Source organism: Ochotona princeps, chromosome 6 (assembly GCF_030435755.1).
Source record: "Ochotona princeps isolate mOchPri1 chromosome 6, mOchPri1.hap1, whole genome shotgun sequence".
Classification (NCBI taxonomy): Eukaryota; Metazoa; Chordata; class Mammalia; order Lagomorpha; family Ochotonidae; genus Ochotona; species Ochotona princeps.
In genome coordinates, this window is record NC_080837.1 from 88,101,484 (window position 1) to 88,126,199 (window position 24,716).

Here is a 24,716-nt window from a genome sequence, read left to right on the forward strand (position 1 = left end):
GTTTATATGCATGCAGTGTGTGTTTGGTGCTATGTGTACATATGCATACAACCCTGTGCTATAAATACATCTGCATGTACATTGTGCTACACCATGTATGAGCATGTGTTTCTGTGAGGACACATGCTGAACTGTGTGTATTGTATATGCATTTATGTACTTCACTACATGCATGTGTACATGTGTGCTCTTGTAGGATGCATGTCTGTTGTGTTATATGCATGGGTGTTGTGTGGCATGTGTGTTGCATGTCTGCGTGTGCATGCATACCAGATGACACAGTGCAGTATGTGCTCTCTGTTGATACATGTGAATGTATGCATGCATGTGTCTATGTGCACGTTTGTATTGTATATGTAATATTGCTGTGTGCCATGCTTTATGCAGGATGCGTCTGCTGCAATGTATAGCATTATTCCTGCTGTATTTTTCTATATGCCTGTGTGCATGTGTGCATCTGTAGGATGCTCATTTATGCATGTGTGTGTAGGTGTGCTGGATGCACATGTTGCATTTTGTGTGTGCTCTGTATTATATTTATTATGTGGGTCTGTGTGCATGCATGTGTGAATCTGTCTCTCTGCACACACTTTGCCCTGCATGTGCTGTGTGCGCTGTGTGTGCAGGTGCACTGACACACACGTTAGCACTGTGTGTGCACTGTGTATATGTCTGTGTGAATGCACATTTGCACGGATGCATGCTAGCACTGTGTGTGCACTGTATCTGTGTGTGCTGTGTGTGAATGCACACTTACACACAGAGTGTTAGCACTGTGTATGTGTGTGTACATGTTGACACTATAAGCATGATGTGTGTGTAAACCACCCAGTCCACTTCCTTGTGACTCTCTGTTCAGCCTTTGGAGGACACTGCTGGGCCCTGGCATGCTTGGGAAGGGTACTGAGACAGAATCCAGGGCACTGAGACTTGCCCCTCCTGCCCAGGCCAACTGAGGTCCAAGCAGGGCTGGACTGGCATGTTGGTGCAGACAGAAGGAGCCTCCCTGCCAGGATACTGTGTGTTCTGCCAGATCAGCATCAGAGCAATTCCAACTGTTTCCTGTGCTGACCCCAGAGGAGGTGACCTGAGGGGAAGGCAGAGGAAGACCCAGCCCTGGAGGCCAGGAGAAGCTTGGGGGCACTGCGGTTCCTCTCTGTCCTGCCTGTGCTCCTCACCAGGCCCTCTGAAGCTTCTTCACTGGAAGACACCTAAGGCTGGTCCCCAAGCCCTGGCCCCTGCAGATACATGGAGGTAGAGCTAGCAGGGGGAAGGGTCTTTACTGAGCACAGAGACGTCGAAGCAGGGCGACTCACCATGTGAACTGGGGTAAGACACATCCCCACTGTGGACCTCGGGCTCGTCATACGGGTAGTGGGCGGAGGGGACTAGGTGGTCTCTAGTGTCCTTCAAGCTTAACATCCCATGATTGTCTATGTTTGAAAAGACCCCTGGCAGAAGAGGCAGACACGGGCAGTTAATGGCCAGCATTGACCCCAAGTGCAGACACGCCGGGCACACTGTTCTTAAGTGCAGGATGCCAGGACAGAGGTCAGGTGCCTGACTGCTACCTCCACCACTCTCCTGCAGGGCACCCAGCCTGCCTCAGCACAAGGTTTAGAACCACCATCCTCTGGGTAGCCACAGCGGTCACTGCCCTGGATAGGTTGGGACCAGGAAAGAATGGCTCCCCATAGCCCAGAGGTGGCCCACCCCTACCTAGGTCCAGCCACGTGCCCCACACTGCCAACATGAGACCCTCTGGGCAAGGAGGTTAATGCTGGTGAGCTGGGAGTTTGGCCTCAGGACCCGGGACCCTCTTCCTGGCTTATGTCCCACAGAATACCAGTTTGTCCAACACAGTAGGCTGCTCTTTTAACCTATCCTCGCCCATGTCAGAGTGTAAGGCATGGGAACATCAAAAGCCATGGGTGCCCTGGAGCATGGCAGAGCCTACCAGGCTCCTGGGCAGGAAGCCTCCTCTGGCGGCCACATAGCTGTCATGGAGCCATGAAAGGCCACACCAGCCCTCCTGGGGCCCAGCCAAGGTCCCTGGGGCTGCCTCTGTGAACAGGAGCCTTGTCCCAGGGGAGTTGGAAGTCTCTCTGAGCAGACATTGCCAGCAGCACAGAAGGCTCCTCTCCAGCCCCTCTCCGCCCTTGTTCTCACACCTCCTGAGCAGCAGGGAAACGGGGAGGGGGCTCTCTGGGAAGGCAAAGCTCAGGGCACAGGAAACCTGAGAACCAGCCAGAGGTGCTGGCATCCTCGTCCCCAGGGCTGGAGTCCTAAGCTGTGGGGAGTGGCAGGGCACCTCACAGGGTAGCTCTGAGAGGAGTCTGCAGCCAGCTTTTCAGAGCAGGCTGCTGCCCAGGCTGTGTATATCAGAAGCCCAGACCTTCCAACAGGTCCGATTTCCTCAAAAGACCCACATTATCCTCTCCTCTGCCTGGTCAGAGCCTCCATCACCAGTGCCTGGCGCCCCACCCCTGCCTGCACTCTATTCCTCTGCCTTGGCCCCCACATCCCCATCCTTGTCCACTTGAGCTCTGCCATCGGCTATTGCTAGGACACGGCTCTGATGTGGCCTCAGCATGAGGCCAAATACCAGGTCCCCCACATCACCTCCTCTGCCCACACAGGTCCCCATGTCACTGTGACTGGCACTTGGGCTGCCCTGCCAGGGCCTTGTGCTCTGTGTGGGGTCCTGGTGCAAGGGCTCAAGGGCTTCACTAACAGCCACTGGCACAGGGGTGAGAGCTGTGGGTAGCATCTTTTCCAAGATGCAAACAGACATGAGAAGCAGAGGAGGCCCCTAGCAATGTGCAGCCTGGAGCCCATGTTCCCATGAACCTCACTGCCAGGTTCATACTGCTGACTCAACCAACAGTGGGAACAGAAACTCCTAAACACAGTCAATGGCCCTGGCTGCCCAGGTCCATCTGGGCCAGAGACCCCAGACCCCCTGTGCCAGAAGCCAGGGTCAGGATATGGGGTGGCTCCAGGGCTGCACGCCCAGAGCAGGATGGTGGACACTGCAGCAGGAGCACATTCCAGATGGATGGTCAAAAGCCAGTGCCCTTGATGTGCCCTGGCCCTGGCCCAAACCTCCTCTCCCCAGCAGCAGCTTCCCTGAGTCCCAGTCCAGCTCTGTCCCAGTCTGAGACAGGCAGCAGCCTCCTCGGAATCCCAATTCTATCTACAGCCTGACCACATCTCCTCTGGAAGCCCACACCACGCTCACAGGACAAGGCGATCTCAGCCACAGGAGCCCACACAGATGGCAGCCATTCGTGTGAAAACTATCCACAATCCACACCTGGGAGAGCCCAGCACCTCCACGGAGAACGTGAAACAGACAGCCCAGCACCTCCATGGAGAATGTGGAACACGGAGAACCCAGCACCTCCATGGAGAACATAGAACATGGAGAGCCCAGCACCTCCACAGAGAATATGGAACACGGAGAGGCCAGCACCTCCACAGAGAACATAGAACATGAAGAGCCCAGCACTTCCACAGAGAATATGGAACACAGAGAGCCCAGCACCTCCACAGAGAACGTGGAACACGGAGAACCCAGCACCTCCACGGAGAACGTGGAACACAGAGAGCCCAGCACCTCCACAGAGAACGTGGAACACAGAGAACCCAGCACCTCCACGGAGAACGTAGAACACGGAGAACCCAGCACCTCCACGGAGAACGTGGAACACGGAGAACCCAGCACCTCCACGGAGAACGTGGAACACGGAGAGCCCAGCACCTCCACGGAGAACGTGGAACACGGAGAACCCAGCACCTCCACGGAGAACGTGGAACACGGAGAACCCAGCACCTCCACGGAGAACGTGGAACACAGAGAACCCAGCACCTCCACGGAGAACATGAAAAATAAGGCAGAGGCTTCAAATCCTGACAAGCTGTGCCACATTTCCATCCCAGGTACCATGAACGGCTGAGCCCATTACCCGGCTCCATCCTCCCTAAGACCAGGCTGGGTATGGGGCACCCCATCTCTCTCCCCACTGCCATCAGTGGGCCAGAGCCTAAACCAAGGAGACAGAAAAGGGCTCCAGAGGAAGACGGCTCCTCCTGTCACAGGGTCCACCCTGGGGAGGCAGAAAGCTCTCAGGGAGGCAGCCACCATGGAGTGAGTCCCCACGGTCCCTTGAACATGGCCATGACTATCCCTGCAGCCCCATCTCCTGAGCCTACCTGACCCACAGGCCATGTGTGGCCAAGGATATGACTCGACCTTTTTGTTTAAGCATAAATGACATGCATTTTTTTTCCTACTTAGATGTTGACATTTAAAGCCTGAAAGATTTCACATATAAGATACTTTCATTTCTAACTTCTTTCTGGCAACACTGGGGCATGACAACTGGTCAGAGTAAGGGGAGGCCACAGGCTCAGACAGGGGTAAGCTGCTCACTTTGCCAACTCTGCTACCACTCCTACCTGGTCCTGCGCCCCCCTCAATCCACTCTCCCTTTCAGGGACAGAAGAATGCTCAACTGCTGTCATAGCTTCCTGCATACTTACGGTTGCATTAGAAAAAAACAGGTGTCAGAAACAAGAGCCCACTCCAAGATTTCAACCAGTTCCAATCCCTTTTGTGACCAGTGTATGGCAAGGGCATCACTCTGCTCTTAATGTTGAAGTTTTGACAGAGTAGACGAGGCACAGTGAGCCTATTGTGTGTTAGCATGTGAGAGCATGTGTGGGTGCATGTCTGTGTGAGCCTGGTGTGTGTGAGCATGTGCGTTAGCATGAGAGAGCACGTGTGAGTGTGTCTATATGTGTGCATGCATGTGTTTAGCATGTGAGAGCATGTGTGGGTACATGTGTGTGAGCCTGTTTGCAAGCATGTGTGCTAGCATGTGCGAGCATATGTGGGTGCATGTCTATGTGTGAGCCTGTGTGTGCATGTGTTTTTGCATGTGAGAGCATTTATGTGAGCCAGTGTGCATGTGTGTGAAAGCAAGTGTGTGCATGCATGTGTATGTGTGCCTGCACCCACCCATCCTCCTCTGAGTGCTAAAAAAGCAGCTGGGCCACAGGGGCCTGCACACCCTCCACAGTCTCAGGAACTGTAACTTAGTAACAAGTCTTCTGTCTACTGGGGCAAATCTCTCCAATCTTCTTTTTAAAATACCTTGGCCATTCTTGGTCCTTCATTCCCTCACATAAATTACAGGATTAGCTTATCAAACAAGAGCCTTCGGAAACCCCCCATGGGGTTCTTAGTGGAATTTACAGATTTGGGAGAGAATCAACATCTTTATGACACCGTTCTTCAGTCATGAACAAGCGCAATCCCTTTCCCCAACCCGCTGCTGGATGCCATCCCTTTCCTCAGGCCCTTCTCCTCATCCAGGGTCCCCTGGGACAGGTGCTGCAGGCATGGCCCACCCCCCGCCTCAACCACTGCTGGACGCCATCCCCAGCTCTCTCATCCTCTTCTCAGGCCCTTCCCCTCATCCAGGGTCCCCTGTTTGGCTCTGGGCACCACAGCCCAATCATTTCTTTATTTCTGCGTCAGAATTCCAATCCTTGAGGTAACAGCCTACGTCACTGCAATCACATTGTGTCACTAACACATGCACCTACCGATCTGCCACCTCCTCGGAAGCCAGACATGCATGTGCAGCTGCCGTACTGGGCTTCAGCGAGCCCTTCTGTGCTGGCTGCCACCCATCCTCACCCCACCACTGCCTCTGACTCCTGTCACACTGAGCTTTCCACATCTGATGTGTCTGGTTGTCTATGTGTCCTCACTATTCCAAACATGTATCTTTTGACTTTCTTTATCCAATCCCCATCAAATCCTTCAGTCACTGCTTCAAATCCACTTCCTGTGATTCTGAATTTCTGCCTCACTTTTCCTATTACTTGAAACTACAGGAAATGAACTCAGTACAGTGAAATCTGTCACTTGAGCAGATTGTCTAAAACCACATCCAGGACCAGCTTGCACCTCCATCAGCCTAGGCATGGAGCTGCACACGGTAAATGGCATCTCAACCCACACTCCACAGGCCTGGGCACGGAGCTGCACACAGTGCCCGGCATCTCAACCCACGCCTCCATCGGCCTGGGCACGGAGCTGTACATGGTGCCCGGCATCTCAGCCCATACCTCCTCACTGGTTGCAGCCCCCTACTTAGCAGGTGGGAAATAATCACTCACTGAGGTCCAGTACATGACTCAATAGCTTCTCATGCCAGTCCCCAGAGCCCCTACATCTGCTGATTCCCAGGGATTACACAGCCAGTAGGGCTCTCCATTTCCCAGGCCATATGACATGTGGGTGACCTGAATGGCAGCACCAGATGACCTTGTAGCTAGAGTTTCTACCTTCAAGGACTCTCAGTGATGATGTTGACCTCATAATAATCCCATGAGGATGGAAGGAACACCACCATCACCCACACAGCAATGCCTCCAGCCCCCAGCCTGACATGTGTCACCAGAAGTGGAGTCCTCTAGCCCCAGCTGGAGCAGAGAGAACCTGTTGGTCGCACCATTTAAGCTGTCACCATACGAGCTGCATCCCACAAAGCCAGACTCCCAGGTCACACCAGCTGTGTACAGGTTATCTTAGAGTAGGTGACCACTAACAGGGACACATCACAGTCCAAAACATCTAGTAATGTAACACACAGAGGCTGCCTTTCTGCTTCCAAATCCTGACGATTACAGAAGATAATGAAGGGGAAAAGAAAAAAGGCCAACATCCAAACAGCCCCTCTTTGTGGGCCCTCCTGGGATTAGCAGACACAGATACACAGAGAATACTGACTGGACCACCTGGCTACCTGGGTCTCTCCAGAGACTAAAACCAGTGTGCCAGAAGCTCTCTGTCTGGCAGGCCCTGAAAGACCTTGCTGCTGAGACCACGGAGCACAAGCCTGCCTGGGATAGACACCATCGTGGACACCAGTAAGCATGGACTCAAGGCCCCCTTCAATTTGCTGCCAGCTCACACTCCACCCATGGTGCTGCAAGAAGGGAGACACAACTACAACATAGGGAAAGGAGCATGGATCAGGGGCAGGGTAGGGGAGAGACAAGGGAAGCAGCCAGCAACCAGGTCTGTAAAACAGAGGCAATTATGCTTTCTCCCTTACAAAGACATGGTGAGCTTAACTCGAGGAAGAGCAGGAGCCGTCGTCTTTGACAGCCAGGACAAGACTTCCCAACCTCAGCCCCACGGCCCTTAGCCCAGATACCTCCCAGCTGTGGGCCCAGCCTGGGCTCTGCAGCATGTTTGGCAGCACCCTTGACTCCACTCTAAGCCTCCCTTCACACAGCCACTAAGACTGCAGTCTCGGCGAACACCCTAGAGGCAGCCTTGCCACTGAGAGCCACTGTCAGCAGGAGGGGTTTACTCTAGAGCAGCGGCCTGTGATTGAGGCGAGCACCCCCACCACCACGTGGCCCGAAATTCCTCAATGCCAAGTGCCACCAGCAAGGCCAGGATGTACTGTCCCTCCAGGAGCCCATGCACACCAGAGCTGTGGGTAGTGGCTGTGTGTGCCACACTGTGCCACGGCCAAAATATGCACTGGCCGCTGCAGAGGAAATTCCTGATGAGACATGAATTCCTACTCTCAATTCACAGAAATCGCTGCCAGCAGCCCCTTCCTACAGCACAGCCAGGGAGTCAGCTGCTAGGAATCAGACTTGCACAGATGACCAGAGCTGAGATGAGAGAAGCACCAGCTGCCATTGTGCTAGTGAGGGCAGCTCAGAAATTGCAGGAGCAGGCGCCTGGCAGCCACCTGCTAATTACACCTCCCAGGGGAAGCAACACTGCCTGAGGAGGCTTGTTCTGGGCCTCACGTGCCCCTTCCCCAAGAGCCACACTGCTGGTGCAGCAATTACGGGTGAGCCTGATGCACTTGTGGTATGGGGCAGCTCCTACTTACAGGCTCAAGAGTCAACCCTTCAAACTGGACAAGCCTGTAGTTTCAAGAATGCTCACCAATGTACAACTATGCAGGTCCTCAATGTTGCTTCATCCTCCTTCACACACAAGCAAATACATAAGCCTTACCAGGAGTCACTCAAACTCATCTTTTTAGAATGCCCTCTAGCCCCCTGACTTACAGGAATACTCCTGTCCTGGACAAGCAGCATTGCAGGACTCACTGCACAGGAGATTTACATCCAACATTACCTCCCCAAGGCATAACCAGGCATAGCAGGTGCCAGCGCCCCTCCTTTCAGTAACAACCCATACAAGCACAGATGTACTTGTAACACAGCATTTCCAATGACAAGTGTCTGCCATGATTACTCACATACAAATTCTGGCCAAATACAGCTTCAATTCCTTTAAGCATTGGTCTGGAGGCAGAATCAATAGCCCACCTCACACCAACACTCCCCAGTCAAGAGGCTCAGGTCAGACATCTAGAGAGCCCCAACCACTTGGGAGGGTTTATGGGGAGAAGGCCCTGACTCCATCAGATGCGAGGCACCCACACCTGAGTGCTCAACCCCATCCCATAATCACAGAGCAGAGGCGCTGAGGGTAGGATGGAGTGAGGTGAGTAAGAACCTCAAACTGACTGGCTGATTCTTCAATGGGGCAACCACGTGGAGGCATGCACTTATCTTCTGAAAACAAGGGATGTGCAGCACGCGCAGAAGGCACTCCATCTAACAGGGGACTGAAATGAAGAGGGCGGTGGGGAAGCAGCCACATCCAAGCTTCAAAGCAAAGCTGTGAACCTGTGGTTTTGTGGATGAAAATGTACAGGGCCTTCACACAGATCCAATGCCCCAAGGTTAACCATCAGCTAGCACGCTTTGAACTCTGCAGAGAAAATCTTTCCCGGACAGCTTCAAGGTCTCACTGTGAACAGTTCTGAGCACCTGCTAGGTTTTAGACACATATTGCAACAATATTAGCATTGCTAGTGAGAAAACCCTGCACAGACCAGTTAAGTGAGCTGCCCAAGTTTACACAATGAGCATGAGGCAGAGCTGAGGTGGGACACCTGTGGCAGGAGCACAACTGACCCACTGCAGTTCCTCCTCTGGGAAGCAGGGCTGTGGAATGAATGTCCCTCAGGGAACCACTTGTTGTTACACCAATATGACAGGAGGAGAAATAGTAGTTTCTCTACCAGCCAAGGGCAAAGCTGGCGGAAGTCTCTGGGAGCAGACAAGCACAGTGGTATGGGAACACCTGCAAGGACAGACTCAGAGTCTTCCCAAAGACTACATCCCACGGCCACGTGGCAGACAGTTCTCCATGAAGATGGACAGTTACAGCCCACTAAGGGAGGCTGGGCAGAGTCTCTTGGAGACCAGCTCTCAGCCACGCAGTCTTCGGCTTAGAGGGACAGACACTGGATGTCTCCTCTCAGGGATCCTCTGACTCAGCTCCGTGTACGTTTACATGTTTCCTCCCTGGTCACCAACCCACCCTCCACAGGGCACCGGACTGCCACCCCTGACTCCAAGGCAGCACACAAAATTCCCTCTGCTTTTCAGATGATCCCACACTCTTGCAGGCAAGAAAACAAGAAAACAGAAAGAGTGAAGTACAGCATGACCCCCAGACATGCACAGTCCTTTTGGTGACGAAAGGAGCACAAGAAGAGTCAAGGGAAGGCAAAGGAAAACCCAACCCTGGCAGCGTTAGGAGAATGAAGACAGCTGGAAACCGCAAAACAAGCTACCTTGGCCACAACACAAGGAACATATTATCCAAACAGTTTCTGGGGAAAGAACACTGGATTTCCCTGCACAAATTGAAGGTCTTCCACAGGGCAAGACAGACAAAGAAATTCTGGGAAGGCTGAGGGGAGTGAGTCTAGCAGGTGCGTGGGGAGGGTTGGAGGCCAAATTTAAAAGCTTTTACACTTAGCTGTTCTGCTGGGATGCTCTCCACATCCACCTTCGGTTTGGGTAGGTGCTATTCCTTTTCTGTCAAGAGAACATCTTTAAGCAGGGCAAGTTTGGAAGAGGCAAATTCCTTGAGCTTTTCTTTGCTATGGAAGAATTTTATTTCATTTTCAAATACAAAAGAAAGCTTTGCTGGGTACATTATTCTGGCCTGACAATTTTTTTCCTTTTAGAGTCTGAAATATGTCACTCTATTCTCTTCTGGCCTGTAGAGTTTCCTGTGAGAGATCAGCTGTGAGTCTGATTGGTGTTCCACTGTTGATCAATTGGTTTTTTTCACATGCACATTTAAGAAGCTTTTCCTTGTGTTTGGCTGAAGAGAGCTTGATTATCATGTGTCATGGTGAAGACTGCTTTTAGTTAACCCTATTGGGAGTTCTGTGCCCCTCCTGTATGTTGTTTCCCAATTCTTCCTCCATATTAGGGAAGTTTTCATTTATTATTTCATTGAATACAACTTTAAACTCAGCTTCTCTTTCTGCAACTTCTGGAACTCCCATAACTCTTATATTTGGCCTTTTAATAGTGTCTCTTAAATCTTGTGGCAAGAAATATCTTCCAATTCTGAGATTCTTCCTTCCACCTCATTCATTCTGTTGTTGAGGCCTTCCACTGTATTTTTAATTTGTTCCACTCTGTCCTTCATTTCTAATAATTAATCTTGATTTTGTTTCAGTGCCTTATTTCCTGTGTGACATACTCCTCAAATTCCTGGACTTCCCATATGTGTTTCTCATTGTTGATAAGAAGCTTTGTAACAAGTTTTCTGAATTCTTTATCCCCCATTTTCTTGATGTCTTCCTCAGCTAAATCTGAGGTTGGCAGAGGCTTTTGTTCCTCTGCAGGGAAATCTTCAGTAACACTCATTGTGCCTTTGTCTCTTCTTTTGCTCTTGGTCATTGCACCTCTGGTTAGCAAATTCTTCTCCTTATGGCAGGTTTCTAAGTTAAGTCACCCACAGGTCTATAGGACCAAACTACCACCTATCCATATTAAGCCTGAATGTAAATGGTTTTAAACGCATCAATCAAATGTCATAGGTTAGTGGGCTAGATCAAAACAGAAAAGCCATCTATCTGTTGCCTACAGGAGACACATCTCACCAACAAAGATCAGCGGAAATTGAAAGCGAAAGGATGGAAAGAGATAGTCCCAGCTAATGTATAGGGAAAAAACGAGCTGTCATGGCCATTCTTATATCCAGACAGTATAGATTCTGACATGAAAAACATTAAAATATATGAAGGACACCATATAATGATCAAAGGATCCATCCAGCAAGAAGAGATCATCATAATAAATGTATACACACGAAATGCCAGGGCACCTAGCTACATGAAACAAATACTAATGGACTTAAAGGGAGAAGTAGACTCCAATACAATAGCAGTAAGGGACCTTAATACCCCATTAACATCAATGGGCAGATTGATGAGACTGAAATTCCGCAAGAAAACAACAGAACTCATCCAAATACTAGAGCAAGTGGACTTAATTGATATCTACCCAACCTTTCACCCTACAGAGAATACACTTGCTTTTCATCAGTACATGAAACGTTCTCCAGGACTGACCATGTTATAGGCCACAAAACAAACCTCAGCAAATTTTTAAAAAGCGACATTACACCATGCATCTTCCCAGACCATCATGGAGTGCAACTAGACACCAGTAAGTCAAAACACCCAGGAATACATGCAAATACCTGGAGACCGAAAAATACGCTACTAAATGAGCAATGGGTTAGAGAGATCAAGACGAAGTTAAAAAATTGTTTGAAACAATTGAAGGCATCAACACAACATATCAAAACTTATGGGACATGATCAAGGCAGTGTTAACAGGAAAGTTCATCTCAATCAAAAGCTCTTAGACTCAGCCCTCCAACAGGGATAAACACGAGCCAGCTTGAAGTCACAGCTCACACACAAGAGGGCAGCCAGAGCACATGATGGCCCCTTACAAGCTTGGCCTTCAGTCACCTAGGACACAATGGTACAGAGGTCCAGGAGGTGTCATATCACACCGGGGATGGTTATGCTTCTCAGGCTGATGGCCCCAAAACCTTCAGGGATTTGGTCTGCAAGTAGGAAGAGGAACTGACCCTACTTAAAACATGTCTCTGCTCTACACTGATCCACAAAGCATTCATTTCACTCTCCAGCCCACATAACCTGAGAGCTGATCAAATGATGATGACTGAGTGATTTCTCGGAGATGACTGAGTGGTCACTGAGTGAGGACTGAGTGGTGAGTGATGGTGTTGAGTGAGTGATGTCTCAGGGATGAATCATAATGCTGGTCAGCCCAGGAGGTCACGTGGCCTGTTTCAGCTGTTATGCAGCCCAGTATGTCTGACATCTGTGTGTTCCCCCAATGTACCCTCCACTCAGAACCTCAGCTGGGCTCAGGAACCTGCCTGACTGACCACCATGAGCCAGAGGACCACCATCATCTGCCACTGCATCTCCCTTCACCTCAATTGCTCCTCTGTGCCATTGTCAGCAGTGGACAGTCACAGGGTGTAAAGAGGATGGCCTCTGTTTTCCAGCAGAAGCTCCAAGGTCCGCAAAAGGGCTCTTGTTCTGCATGTGCTGAGGGCCCACGCCTGCCCAGGAGGGATGTGTGCCGCATCTGTGGGACCTGCAGACCTCACAGCAGCCCCTCTTCATCCCCTTTGTAGGACCTGTGACCCTCAAGGTATTTAAATCCATAGCACCTACCGTCAAACAACCTCTGACTGGAAGTAAGCAAATAAAAATCTGCCATTTACCAAACAAAGCCGTCACTGGGATTTGGATAAAGAACACTTTTCCCATGACCTTTCTTGCTTCTTTGGCTTGTCCCAAACTCTGCTAGCCTGCTCCAAGAAGAGCACAGAGCCCGCACAGCAGCTGACACTCCACAGGTCCAGTGTCCACCCAGGGTGCTTGAGGTGAGCAGGCAAACACTTTCTCCCAAAGTACCAGGTGCTGTGCTCTGCCTGCCAGGAGTGTGAGCAGAGGTCTATGGAAACAGCTGCAGGTCACGGGACATGGCACCAAACCTGCCATCAGCCTCCATGCCACAGGCAGCAGCTCTGCCACCTCCCAGCACGAGGCTTCACTGGGAATGAGGTGGGGAGCATCTTCCTCATGTGAACAAAGGCCACAGAATCCTCAGATGAAACACTGAGACCCCCAGAAAGCACACATGAGCACAGACAAAGGGACATGCCTGCAAGACACGTGCAGACACCCAGCTGGACCAACGTACATGCACACACGGACAAGCATGCAGCTGACCTTGGCACACACATGAAGACATGCAGCTGACTTGGGCACACACACACACACACACACACACACACATCCATGGAGGGAGACATTCAGATGCACAGCTAGGATTCTGGCACATACATGTACAAGCACACAGTGGAGGGAAGCATGCAGAGGCACAGGGCTGGAGCCACACACCATGTACACCCAGCAGATGACAGACAAGCTCCTACATGTGGATGCAGAACAAGGCATCACACAATTTCGTAAAGCTCCTGGTGCTCGCAGAGCACAGAAAGTGACTGACACCACCCCAGGAGCATCTGCTCAGAGAGGACAGACGCATGGAGTCCTTGTGCCCCCTGGGCCAGCCAGAGCCACAGAGGGGCCACTGGGGGTTCCCAGAGGCTAGCTATGAACGCACTAGGGACTGCCTTGCATGTGGAGGTGTCTGGGATGGCACAGGGACGGCCAAAATAGCAGCTGTGCCCAGCACACTGCTTCAGACACCCAAGTCTGCTCACTGTCCTCCTGTTGGCCTCACACAGTCCTCAGGAAGGCTTTGGGCACAATGATGAGGGCCACAGAGCAGGACAATAGAGGCCCGATTCCTCGGTATCTGCCAGCAGAGCTGCCCGAGGGTGGGCAGACCACTCTGGAGAGAGCATACCCTTGACGCCTGGAAGGGTGCGGAAAAGACCTCGGTGGAAGAAGCATGTTCTGTAACAGCTTCCCAGATCACTTGCTCTGAGCAACATGGCAGCTGTGCACAGGAGAAGCCTGCCTCAGTCGGCTTCACCTCTACCTCCAGCCTCAACCTACTTCAGCCCTGCCTCACCTCTACTTTACCCCCACCTCAGCCCAGCCCCAACCCACTTCAGCCCTGCCTCAGCCCTGCCTCCACACACCTCATTCCTGCCTCACCACAGCCCCAACCCACTTCAGCCCTGCCTCAGCACAGCCTCCACACACCTCATTCCTGCCTCACCACAGCCTCAACCTGCCTCAGCCCTGCCTCAGCGCAGCCTCCACACACCTCATTCCTGCCTCACCACAGCCTCAACCTGCCTCAGCCCAGCCTCAGCCCAGCCTCCACACACTTCATTCCTGCCTCACCACAGCCTCAACCCACTTCAGCCCTGCCTCAGCACAGCCTCACCACACCTCATTCCTGCCTCAGCCCAGCCTCAACCTGCCTCAGCCATGCCTCAGCACAGCCTCCACACACGTCATTCCTGCCTCACCACAGCCTCAACCTGCCTCAGCCATGCCTCAGCCCAGCCTCCACACACCTCATTCCTGCCTCACCACAGCCTCAACCTGCCTAAGCCCTGCCTCAGCACAGCCTCACCACACCTCATTCCTGCCTCACCACAGCCTCAACCCACTTCAGCCCTGCCTCAGCCCTGCCTCAACACACTTCATTCCTGCCTCACCACAGCCTCAACCCACTTCAGCCCTGCCTCAGCACAGCCTCCACACACCTCATTCCTGCCTCACCACAGCCTCAACCTGCCTCAGCCCAGCCTCAGCCCAGCCTCAACACACTTCATTCCTGCCTCACCACAGCCTCAACTGCCTCAGCCATGCCTCAGCCCAGGTTCACCTTTACCTCCAGCCTGCCTCACCCTATCTCACTCCACCTCAGTCCTACATCCAGCCTGCCTCACCACAACCTCAGTCCTACTTTAGCCCCACCTCAGCCCTGTCCCCAGCTTGCTGCAGACATTCAAACTAAGCCAAGGGCAACCCAGGCAGCGGGCAGCCTCAGTAGCTCATCTGTAAAGCAGGAGGGGGCAAGGAAGCCTGTGGTCTCCTTTCCAGGGACACTGTGTTTCTGGAGTCCTTGGATGCCAGGCAACCATCCTTCACTAATTCCCCCAGTCTCTGGTGGAGAGAATCTGCCAGGAAGTCCCCTATACGATGCACAAGATCCAGGGGTACCAGTGCCCCATGCCAGAATTGGGCTCCTTCTCAGAAGAGGGGGGCGATCTTCCCTGAAGAAAGATCCAGCGAAGGCAAGGGCAGGGCCCTGAGCCCCACAGTGCAGAGAGGGAGAGGGGTGGCAGGGCCAGGCCAGCTCTACATGTGGGGTCTCAAGAGGGAAGTTCCAGCAAACAAGAAAGGGAGTGGTCCTGATTCTTCCGACGCCAGCTGTGCCAGCAGCCCACTGGCTCCCTGGTCACTCAGGCTTCTGCGTCCTCAGCTGTTAGCATCTGCCTTGAGCAGGAGCTTGCTCAGACCAGGCTCCCTAGCTGCAAGGTGCAGTGCTTCTCAAAGACCCCAGGCAACCTCACATGAATTCTGAGGCAAGCTGGTGTCCACGGCACCGCTGGACGCCTCCCTCGTGACCTTTTGGGGCTACAGCAGGCGGCTTCGTCCCTTGTCCCTTTTCATGTGAAGCTCCCAGCACTCACAGCTCCAGGGGGGCTGAGGAGTCATCATGAGGGGGGACCCCAACAGTCACCCACATATCACCCGGGGCCCACTTCAACAATCACTGCTGCCTGAGGTCCTCAGGCAAGGCAGCCATGAGCTCCACCTGTAGGAGCACAGCGGCCCCTCAACCCAAGGCCTGCTGGGAGCCCCCAAGCCCCTTAGCCAGCTCAGCTCCCTGGATGTCACACACCAGCCCCTCCTGGGGGCCAGATAAGAAGCCAAAGCAGAATGGAGAAGAGGGTTTCCCTCGGCTGAAGGAGACCTTGCTAGCTTTGTTTTCAGGCCTCTGGCCTGTTGCTGCCACTTGGGAGAAGCCTCAGCCTCAGTGATGTAGGAGAAAAACACGGGGATTATTTGTGACGAGGATGGTGGCAGCATGCACTGTGAACAGCCTCTCCTGCGGGCAGAGCCCTAGCACACAACCCCATTCTTCTTTCCTGAAGGGGGTGGCCCCTGGGCACCCACATGCCATGGCAGAGCACTGGGCTCAAGTCATGCTAATGCAGGGGGGCCATAGCTGGAGGCTCAAAAAGCCAGGCCCCCACCACTCAGAGGGAGGACTGAACTGAATTCCCATCTCACAGCCTTGACGCAGCCCTGGCCAGTGCAGACATCCGGGAAGTGAGCTGTGGATGGCGGCTCTCTCGGCCTCACCCTTGCTCCCTTCCTGTGTCTGCCCTTCTCTCTGCCTAACAAATAAATCGTTCGGGGGTGGGGGGGACTTAGGCAGGTCTATGAGGGAGGGGCCAGGTGAAGACAAGGAGGAAAAGGAACTTTAGCAGGATCTGGCTGCTTCCACATGCCAAAAGGAACTGGAACCGCTGAGGGCCACGTGAACCGTCCACGTCTCCATACCAGAGGCGATCTTATTAAACATGCCACGTGAACTGTCCACGTCTCCAGAGGTGATCTTCTTAAACAGAATGCTCTGCAGAAGCCAAACAAAATCTCACCTCCAGTCTACACAGGCTGCCTGGGACCAGGCGCCATATTGGTGTCTGTTCTCAGTCACCTTGCCAGCACCCACTACAGGCAAGAGACCAGACACCTTCCTGCAGAACCCAGCGTGGGTGCTGAGTGGGGGCTGCAGTCCCAGGCCCAATCTGCCCCTGGGACGTGGGCATCTCCAGTGTTACCCAAAACCCCTCTGGGTCCAGCAGGCCTGAGCATACTGCAGGCCATCCAGAACCTTCCAGACTAACCCGTGAGGGCATTACAGAAGTTTACAAGAAATGGCATCCAAATTGGCACTCCAGTCCTCACATAGTACAGTGTCCAAGGACTTTCCTAGACCCTGCCCATCTGCCTCCCACATGACATGGGAAGTTAAAGAAACCTCCAGGGAGCAGCCACGTGTGTTGGCTCCAAGTACAGAAGACAAAGGCCATGAGTTCCTCTCCCCATATCTCCTGGACTCTGGCCTCTCCCTCTGACTGTGACCATGCCCACTACATCCCATCAATCTGGGGCCCATCTGCCGCTCTAGCCCAGGTTTCCAGAGCCCAGCTCCTCACTAGCCGAGTGGTCCCTATCCCTCTGCTCTGGCCCCTGCCACATACTGTCGCAAGGCCCTCCCCCTCAGGGCACCATGATCCCTCTGCCTCCACAGCACAGGCTAGTTTGGAGCCTCTACCCTCACATCGGTTTACCCTTGAGGTTTTGCCCCAAGCAAGAAGTGGACATCCTGGGAAAAGTAGAAAAACTACAAAGCACACAAGCAGTTCCCTCTGCATGTGTTTTAGCAGAGAGGGCGAGAGGGAGCTGAACAGGAAGATGGCTGATGTTGTCAATCATAACATGGGGAGACCACTGTGTATTAATTACTGCAAACCTTATGCCTCTAGTTAACAAGAGCCTTGTGAGGCCTTAATGTCCAAGAACACACATCACATGTTTATGCACCCCAAGTCCAGCAGCAGAACCCACACACCTGGGAGCAGACCAGCCCTGACCTCCAGGGTTGCTGGGATTCACACACTCTCAAAACATGCACAAATTGCAGCTCAGCAAACAAGCCCAGAAGCAGTGGGTCTGATCCACACCTGCAACCACCCCTGGCTGGAAGCAGCCTGGGATCTGGCCTGCAAACTCAGCCCAGAATCCCCACTGCTGGCCCTGCCATCATCCCAGAGCCCCTCGGGAGCAGTGGGTCTGAACTATGCCTGTCATCACCCATCACTGGAAGCAGCCTGGGACCTGGCCTGCAAACTCAGCCCAGAATCCCCACTGCTGGCCCTGCCATCATCCCAGAACCCCTCGGGAGCAGTGGGTCTGAACTATGCCTGTCATCACCCATCACTGGAAGCAGCCTGGGACCTGGCCTGCAAACTCAGCCCAGAATCCCCACTGCTGGCCCTGCCATCATCCCAGCGACCCCTCCACAGCTTTCCTGGCCAGTCTTCCTGCATCTTCAGTCCACAGCTCTCCAGGAACAGTCCACAGGCCTCTGTTCCTGCCTCCTATCACCTGCAACCTCTACTCACCTTGAGCATCTGCCCACAGAAATCTTCCAAGTGTGAACACAGAATGCCAGGAGGAATGACAGCTGAGAATAAGCCAGAAGCATCCACACAGGGCTTGGAGAATACAATGCTTACACATCGATCAGGAAGTGCATTTACAGAGTATCTGAAACAACCAAATCCATAGGAACCAGCTATGTTTCAGAAAGATCACCCTTTGCCCTTGCAAAGGGGTAAAGTGTCAGAGTCACCAATGCACATCCGCAGACACCGAATGCCAAGTGGAGACCCATCTCAACCTGAAGCTGTGATGAACAGACGACATCAGAGCAACCCAGTGGCCACCCCCACCCTGCCCCCTAGCAGAGGTGACCTCAACACATCAACAGGGGAGGATATGGTGAGCAGCCAGAGTCAAGTTACTCCCAAACAACATGTCCTCTCACGACTCCAAGACCCCACGACCCAGGCCTCCCAGGGATCCCACCTCACCAGACACACAGAGATGACCCAGGGAAGCTGGGCTCCATGGCCAGCCCAGAGTGGCAACTCCGATACCTGCACACAGTCCCTGGAACCCAAGCAAGCACACACCGCATTACCAAGTGCCCACACCTGCCAGCCACAGCTCCCACAACAGCTCCCAAATGGCCATTCCAGTCAGCGTCTGGGCTAGCAGTTCTAATGTGAAGAAAGAACTGGGACATACCAAGGGTGCCAGCACCCTCACGAATCTCATGCAGTGGGAGGCACCCATATCCTACTCCTCCCTGCTGCTCCTACCATATGCCTGCACCCCATCCCAAGGCCACAACCTCCCACACAAGTTCACAGAGTTGCCCTTGGAGGAGCTGAGATTGGCACAGGTCTCGGGCTGGGGGACAGAGGTAAGAATGGGGGCTGGGCCTCTGTGTCATATCACTGTCACCAGGGTCCTCCACACATCCACATCAGGACATGACTGCACTGTCCGACCAGCAGAACTCAGCAGATGTTACCTTCCCGGCAACCCAGGAACACGCACACGGTGGAAGCGACCATCTTACCAGATGCTACCCACACTCCAATGGCACCACACAGAACAGGTGTCATGGGCAGCACTCAGGCTGCCATATCCTGTGCTCACGTGCTAGTCGAGACCGTCTACACTTTCACTGCTGGGAAGCAGCAGCTGCAGGAACCACAGTCATGTGGGGACACCCTCAGATCCACCAAGGGTAAGCACAGTGACAGTGATGCACCAGACACCAGCTCTCTGTTGTCTGAGTGTCCACCTAAACTCAGGCTGTGCAGAAATGTCAGGAGCCATGTACTACAGCCACACTGAAGCCATTTTGAATACAGACCTATGGGACAGTGGAAAACCCCCGGTTGGCTAGATGCTTGGGAAAGAAGTTATGAAACTAATCACACGCTTAGCTTCAATTGTTTCTAGCAACTATTTCAGAATGTGATTTATGCTGTACTTACTAACATCTTGTTACTGATTACCTATGCTATTGTTGATATGCTGGTTACTATTGTTGATATGGTGGTTGCTCAAGAACAATCGGTCTTGAGACCATGGCCTGTGTCCCAGTTTCTCTTTCCCTGAGCCTTAGTTACTGAAGAATATAAAAACCCTCAGTTGAAATCAATAAACTGACAGCTTGATCAGACCTACTGTCTTGCTGTCCATTCTTCGTGTCTCTTGTCCCTTCATTCTCTCCTCGGTGGCTGCGACCCCGTTGACTGTCCTGCTGGACAGGACAAATTGGCGCCCAACGTGGGGCTCGAACCCACGACCCTGAGATTAAGAGTCTCATGCTCTACCGACTGAGCTAGCCACAGAAACAAACCATGCTTCTCCCTTGCCCCACCTGCTGCCCAGACCTGCCTGTGTCCAGCAACACTCCGTCAACAGCAAGGACAGCTCCTAGCGAACAGCAGGAGGAGATGTCGAGGGGTCACTCTGAGTCTCACCAGGCTCCCCCTGATAAATGGCTATGCCCTTGGGAGTCCCTGAAAATCAAAGAATCCCTGCACAGAGAACCAGCCATTGCTCAGGTGTTGCCACGTGCAGAACAAGCCGCATCTGGCGAGATGCCTCCGGGTTCTGCTGCACAATTCCCCAAAGACAGTAAAACCAATTTCTGTACCAATTGCTATCTCTGAGTTGGGCCACTTTTGTCAGCTGCTCCTTGTTGAATGGCTCAGACAAAATCCACCTCTACAGGAAAAATGAAAAGCCTGCATTGCCACTCAGGCGGTCCGGCCCCAGCCCCTCTTGCAGACCCAGGCTGTTAGTCTGTGTGGCTATCATGACATGTTCTCGTGTCCTGCCCTCATTTCCCACCTTCAGGTGGACAGATGAGTCCCTGTGTCAACTTGCCTCCTCTCAGGTGTAGACTTCTGTGCCCGCAGGGAAGCTAACTGCAAGGTGCTGAGGTCAGCACAGGCTCTGACCAGCCAGTCCTGCAGTGGAACAATCACAGGCAGGGGCTGCATCGCAGCTGACTCTGCTCTGGTTACAAACCAAGACTGGCAAGACCTTTACCTTGGACTACTGCTTTCAACACAGCAAAAACAGGCTCACTAGAGCTGGGGGAATGAGACGTTCCTGGGGTCCAGCCATGCACTCACTGTTGCACCGGGGCAGGCTCTGCACAGGACCCAGCCTGCACTTCCCCTCTGCACTGTGCCTATAGAGCACAGTCAGTTCTGCATCCCACAGCGGAGGGCCTGGGTCGACCCCCAACTCCAGGAGCTGACAGGTGGCAGTGACAGCCCAAGCAGTAAAGACCCTGACATCCATGTGGGACCTGGCACTCATGCAGACATGTGAACATCCTTCTCCCTCTCCCCACCCCTTCACACTTCCAACTAGAAAAAGTAAATAAATTAAAAAGTTGTAAAATGAAAAACACTGAGAAGTAAACTCAGGTGTGGCAGGAGAGTTGTGGGCTCAGGTGCCAGCCAACCTAACCCTAACCTGCATGGGGGGTCTGGGGGACCAAAATGATGAGTGACAGGACAGTAGATCTCCGGGAGCCAGCTCACGACTCCTGCTCCCTGTCGGCTTCTCCATCCCCTTGCTGACCCTGAGCCCTCTGCCCCCAGCTCCTGCCACAGCAGCCTGGGGCTGCCAGGGGCGTCCAAGGCCTCCCAGGAAGGCAAGCACACTACCAGCCCTTTAGCTATGGCATCTGTGAGCCCTTCCACATAAGATAGAAACCCCCAATCTGTGTCAGATCTGTCCCACTGGAGTGGTGTCTCTCACATCCCAAGACACAGCCTTCCACCCCTGCTCCCTTAACCTTGACCATCATCCTGCAGTTCAGAGTTCTGTGCCCGAGTCTGCTCTTCCTCCTCCCACACAGGTCTGCACTGCAGTAGGTGCTGAGAGGGGGACCAGGAGTTGCCTTTGACTGCCAACCCCCAGCAGTACAATGTACATGCAGCCAGGTTGCACGTGACCTTTAAGAACACGTGCCCTGCAGCCTGCCTCACAGTGCAGCCCATCAAACACCTCTCCAATGCCTGGCTCTCATGCTGAGTGCCAATTTGAGCCCTTGCTCCTTCAGTTCCCATCCAGCTCCTGTGAATGCCCAGAGAGCAGCAGCAGACGGCCCAGGTGCTTGGGTCCCTGCACTTGTCTGGGAGCCCCAGATGAGGTTCTGGGTTTCTGGCTTCTCAACCTGGCCCAGCTGCAGCCCAGGCAGCCTTTGGGACCTGAACCAACGTACAGATGGGCTCGCTTGCTCGCACTTAATCTTGTCACTCGGCTTTTCAGATAAACTCATCTTAAAACAAAGGTCTGTGGCTTGTTGTTAAATGACAAACTGACATTTTGAAACTACACTCAGAATACCACCGCATAGACCCCACCTGCCTTGGGACTCCCGGGGTGGGAGGTAAAGGTGACAGCCATTTGGAACCCATCTTGCCCTTGTCAGCACCCCTCGGCAGCATGTGCACTGTGGCAGATATTGTAGCCAGAGGTGACCTTGGTTCACAGGAGGACATGCAGGTGACTACAAACTCTGCATATTATATGAGAAGTGTTCCCTCTGTGGGCCCCCGTGGATGCTGAGGGACGCCTATGTGCCCGGTAGCCTGGCCCATACCTAGGCCATGGGTCACGAGGCACCTGCTCGCTTGTCTGTGTTGGCAATGCCCGCGTTGCCGAGAGGAGGGACTAGGGTTACAAAAAAGACAACACGCGGTGCACCATTCTTGTAAGGAGAATGCCAAATGCGAATGATCTTTATTGAAACTCCAGGCTGCCTTTTATACTCTGCCTAGCTCCTCCCAGTGTTTATCCAATCCTCAAGTGGCCACCCTAAATCCCTGGAGCTCCTCCCAGTATTTATCCAATCCCTCGGGGACATAACTTGACAAATAGGAAGCAGGAACTTGGGGTTAAGCCAGTGGCTAGATGTATCAGGCCAAGATTGCCCATCCTGTTACCCTTTGAGAAACAAGCTAAGCTGTGGAGTTAACCCTTGGGAGACCGGAGCCTACAGTCTGCTCAGTTGTCTTCTTGAGAGGTACAGAGAGGTACAGCACAGCCAAGACGGCCATTGACAATGGAATGTGGGGAGACACCACAAACTGCCAAGGACTCTGACTTCCAGCTGCTCCATGAACGACCCTGAGGCCATTCACCTCCCTCTCCTGGACGCTGTCCTGGGGCAGGTGGGCCCCTTGGCTAAGCCAGAGGAAGGAGTGGGGTAGCTGAGGCGTGGAGGGGCCACAGTAGCCTGCTCAGCAGGGCAGAGACCTGTCACTCAGCACCTCTCACCATTCACACCCCCTCAATGAAAATGAGGCGGGGGCACAGCCCAACACCTCAGCTTCCTTCTCAACCCCCGAGAACCAGCACAGCTCAGGATGTGGGCCAGGGCTGCTCTGTCAGCAAATGCAGTCTTCTCCCTTTCCTTCCAGGCTCGGCTCTACCCCGTCCCTTCCTGGAAGGGCACCCCAGGAGAACGGCCATGGCCTTCCAGACAGACACCCCTGGAAGAGACCCCAGCATCTCCACGTGGCCCCTGGGAGACTCACCTATAAGCACCCCTTGTTTCTGATTCAGACTGTAGCTCTGACAGAGCACAGGGGAGCTGGAACAATGGGGGGCCTCACAGATCCCCTCCTCACACAGTTCAGGACCCACGGACACAGTGGAAAGCAGAAGGGAACCCAGGAGCGCCTGTGGCAGCCACCCCAAGCATAGTCCAGGGGAAGCTCTGGAGGCAGAACCAGACTCAGCACAGCCTGTCACTCAGCCCAGGCTGGCAAACAGGAGGTTCCACCCTCAACTTCCTGCCCACCATGCTGACATCACGGGCAGCCAAGGCCTCAACACCTGGGAGTTACAGCTCTAAGGAATAGATCCCCACAAATCCCCAGCACGTGTTCAAATCAATTGTCCAGATTAACTGAGCATGACTCAACCGGCCAATTGCTCTTAGGACTTCAGCTCCCACCACAATGCTCTCCTGCAGCACCACTTCCACCCTAACCTCAGGCAGTTCTGCAGAGCAGTGAAGTGAGAGCATCGCCCCAATACCAGCTGCAGGAGGAGAACGCTCGCCAGTCCCCCCACATGCAGCTGTATGAGGAGACAGCTCACCAGTCCCCACACTGTCCACCTGCAGGAGGAGATGGCTCGCCAGCAACCCAGCTCCAAGTATGAGACGGCTCACCACCTCCCCATATCCACCTGCAGGAGACAGCTCACCATCCTAACCTCCACCTGCAGGAGACAGCTCACCATCACCCACCTCCACCTGCACGAGACAGCTCACCATCCTAACCTCCACCTGCAGGAGACAGCTCACCATCCTAACCTCCACCTGCAGGAGACAGCTCACCATCACCCACCTCCACCTGCACGAGACAGCTCACCATCACCCACCTCCACCTGCACGAGACAGCTCACCATCACCCACCTCCACCTGCACGAGACAGCTCACCATCACCCACCTCCACCTGCACGAAACAGCTCACCATGCCCCACCTCCACCTGCACGAGACAGCTCACCATCCTAACCTCCACCTGCAGGAGACAGCTCACCATCACCCACCTCCACCTGCAGGAGACAGCTCACCATGCCCCACCTCCACCTGCACGAGACAGCTCACCAGTTTAACACCAGCTGCTCCCAGAGCCCAGACCACAGCAGGTACCTGGTGTATTGTTTCATGCACTCCGAGTTCACAGCGTTGCCCTCTGTGAGTCTGCCAACTGTCCTCCCTCTCTGGACTCTCCGCCTCTCCCACCTCCCAAAGCCCTGGGTCTGAAGCAGACATGCAGCTCCCAGGGGCTCAGGGAGCTTCCTTAGCAGGACATGGTCCAGCCAACTCATGCAGTCATGTGCTCTGCAGGGCCATTCCAAGTTCACACAACACCCACGAGGGTGTGGTTACCATCAGGGTGGGTTCTCCCAGGGGGCTGCTCACTGTCAGGGTTACTGTGGGTCTCTGCCTGCTACCTGGTGAGCTAGGCCCACAGCTTACCTGTCTATGACCTGAGGAACAGCTTCCAGCTCTGTGTGTGGAACATGAGCTCTGACATGATTGGAGGATCAAGGGGAACAGACATACCTTTCAGCCAATTACACTGACATTTTTGGGCAGGGGGAGGGGGAATACC

At 53.4% G+C, this 24,716-nt stretch overlaps 1 protein-coding gene across 6 annotated transcripts in view; it reads right to left on the minus strand.

Moving 5' to 3' along the window:
- NTRK3 (neurotrophic receptor tyrosine kinase 3) overlaps positions 1 to 24,716 on the minus strand; it is a 196,065-nt gene that overhangs the window by 34,688 nt on the left and 136,661 nt on the right. The window contains exon 14 of one of the 6 annotated variants that reach the window (XM_058666617.1): positions 1,317 to 1,451. The exons of the other annotated variants lie outside the window; for them this stretch is intronic. Coding sequence (XP_058522600.1) covers positions 1,317 to 1,451 — 135 coding nt within the window. The remainder of the gene's footprint in view (positions 1 to 1,316; positions 1,452 to 24,716) is intronic. 6 annotated transcript variants of the gene reach the window in all.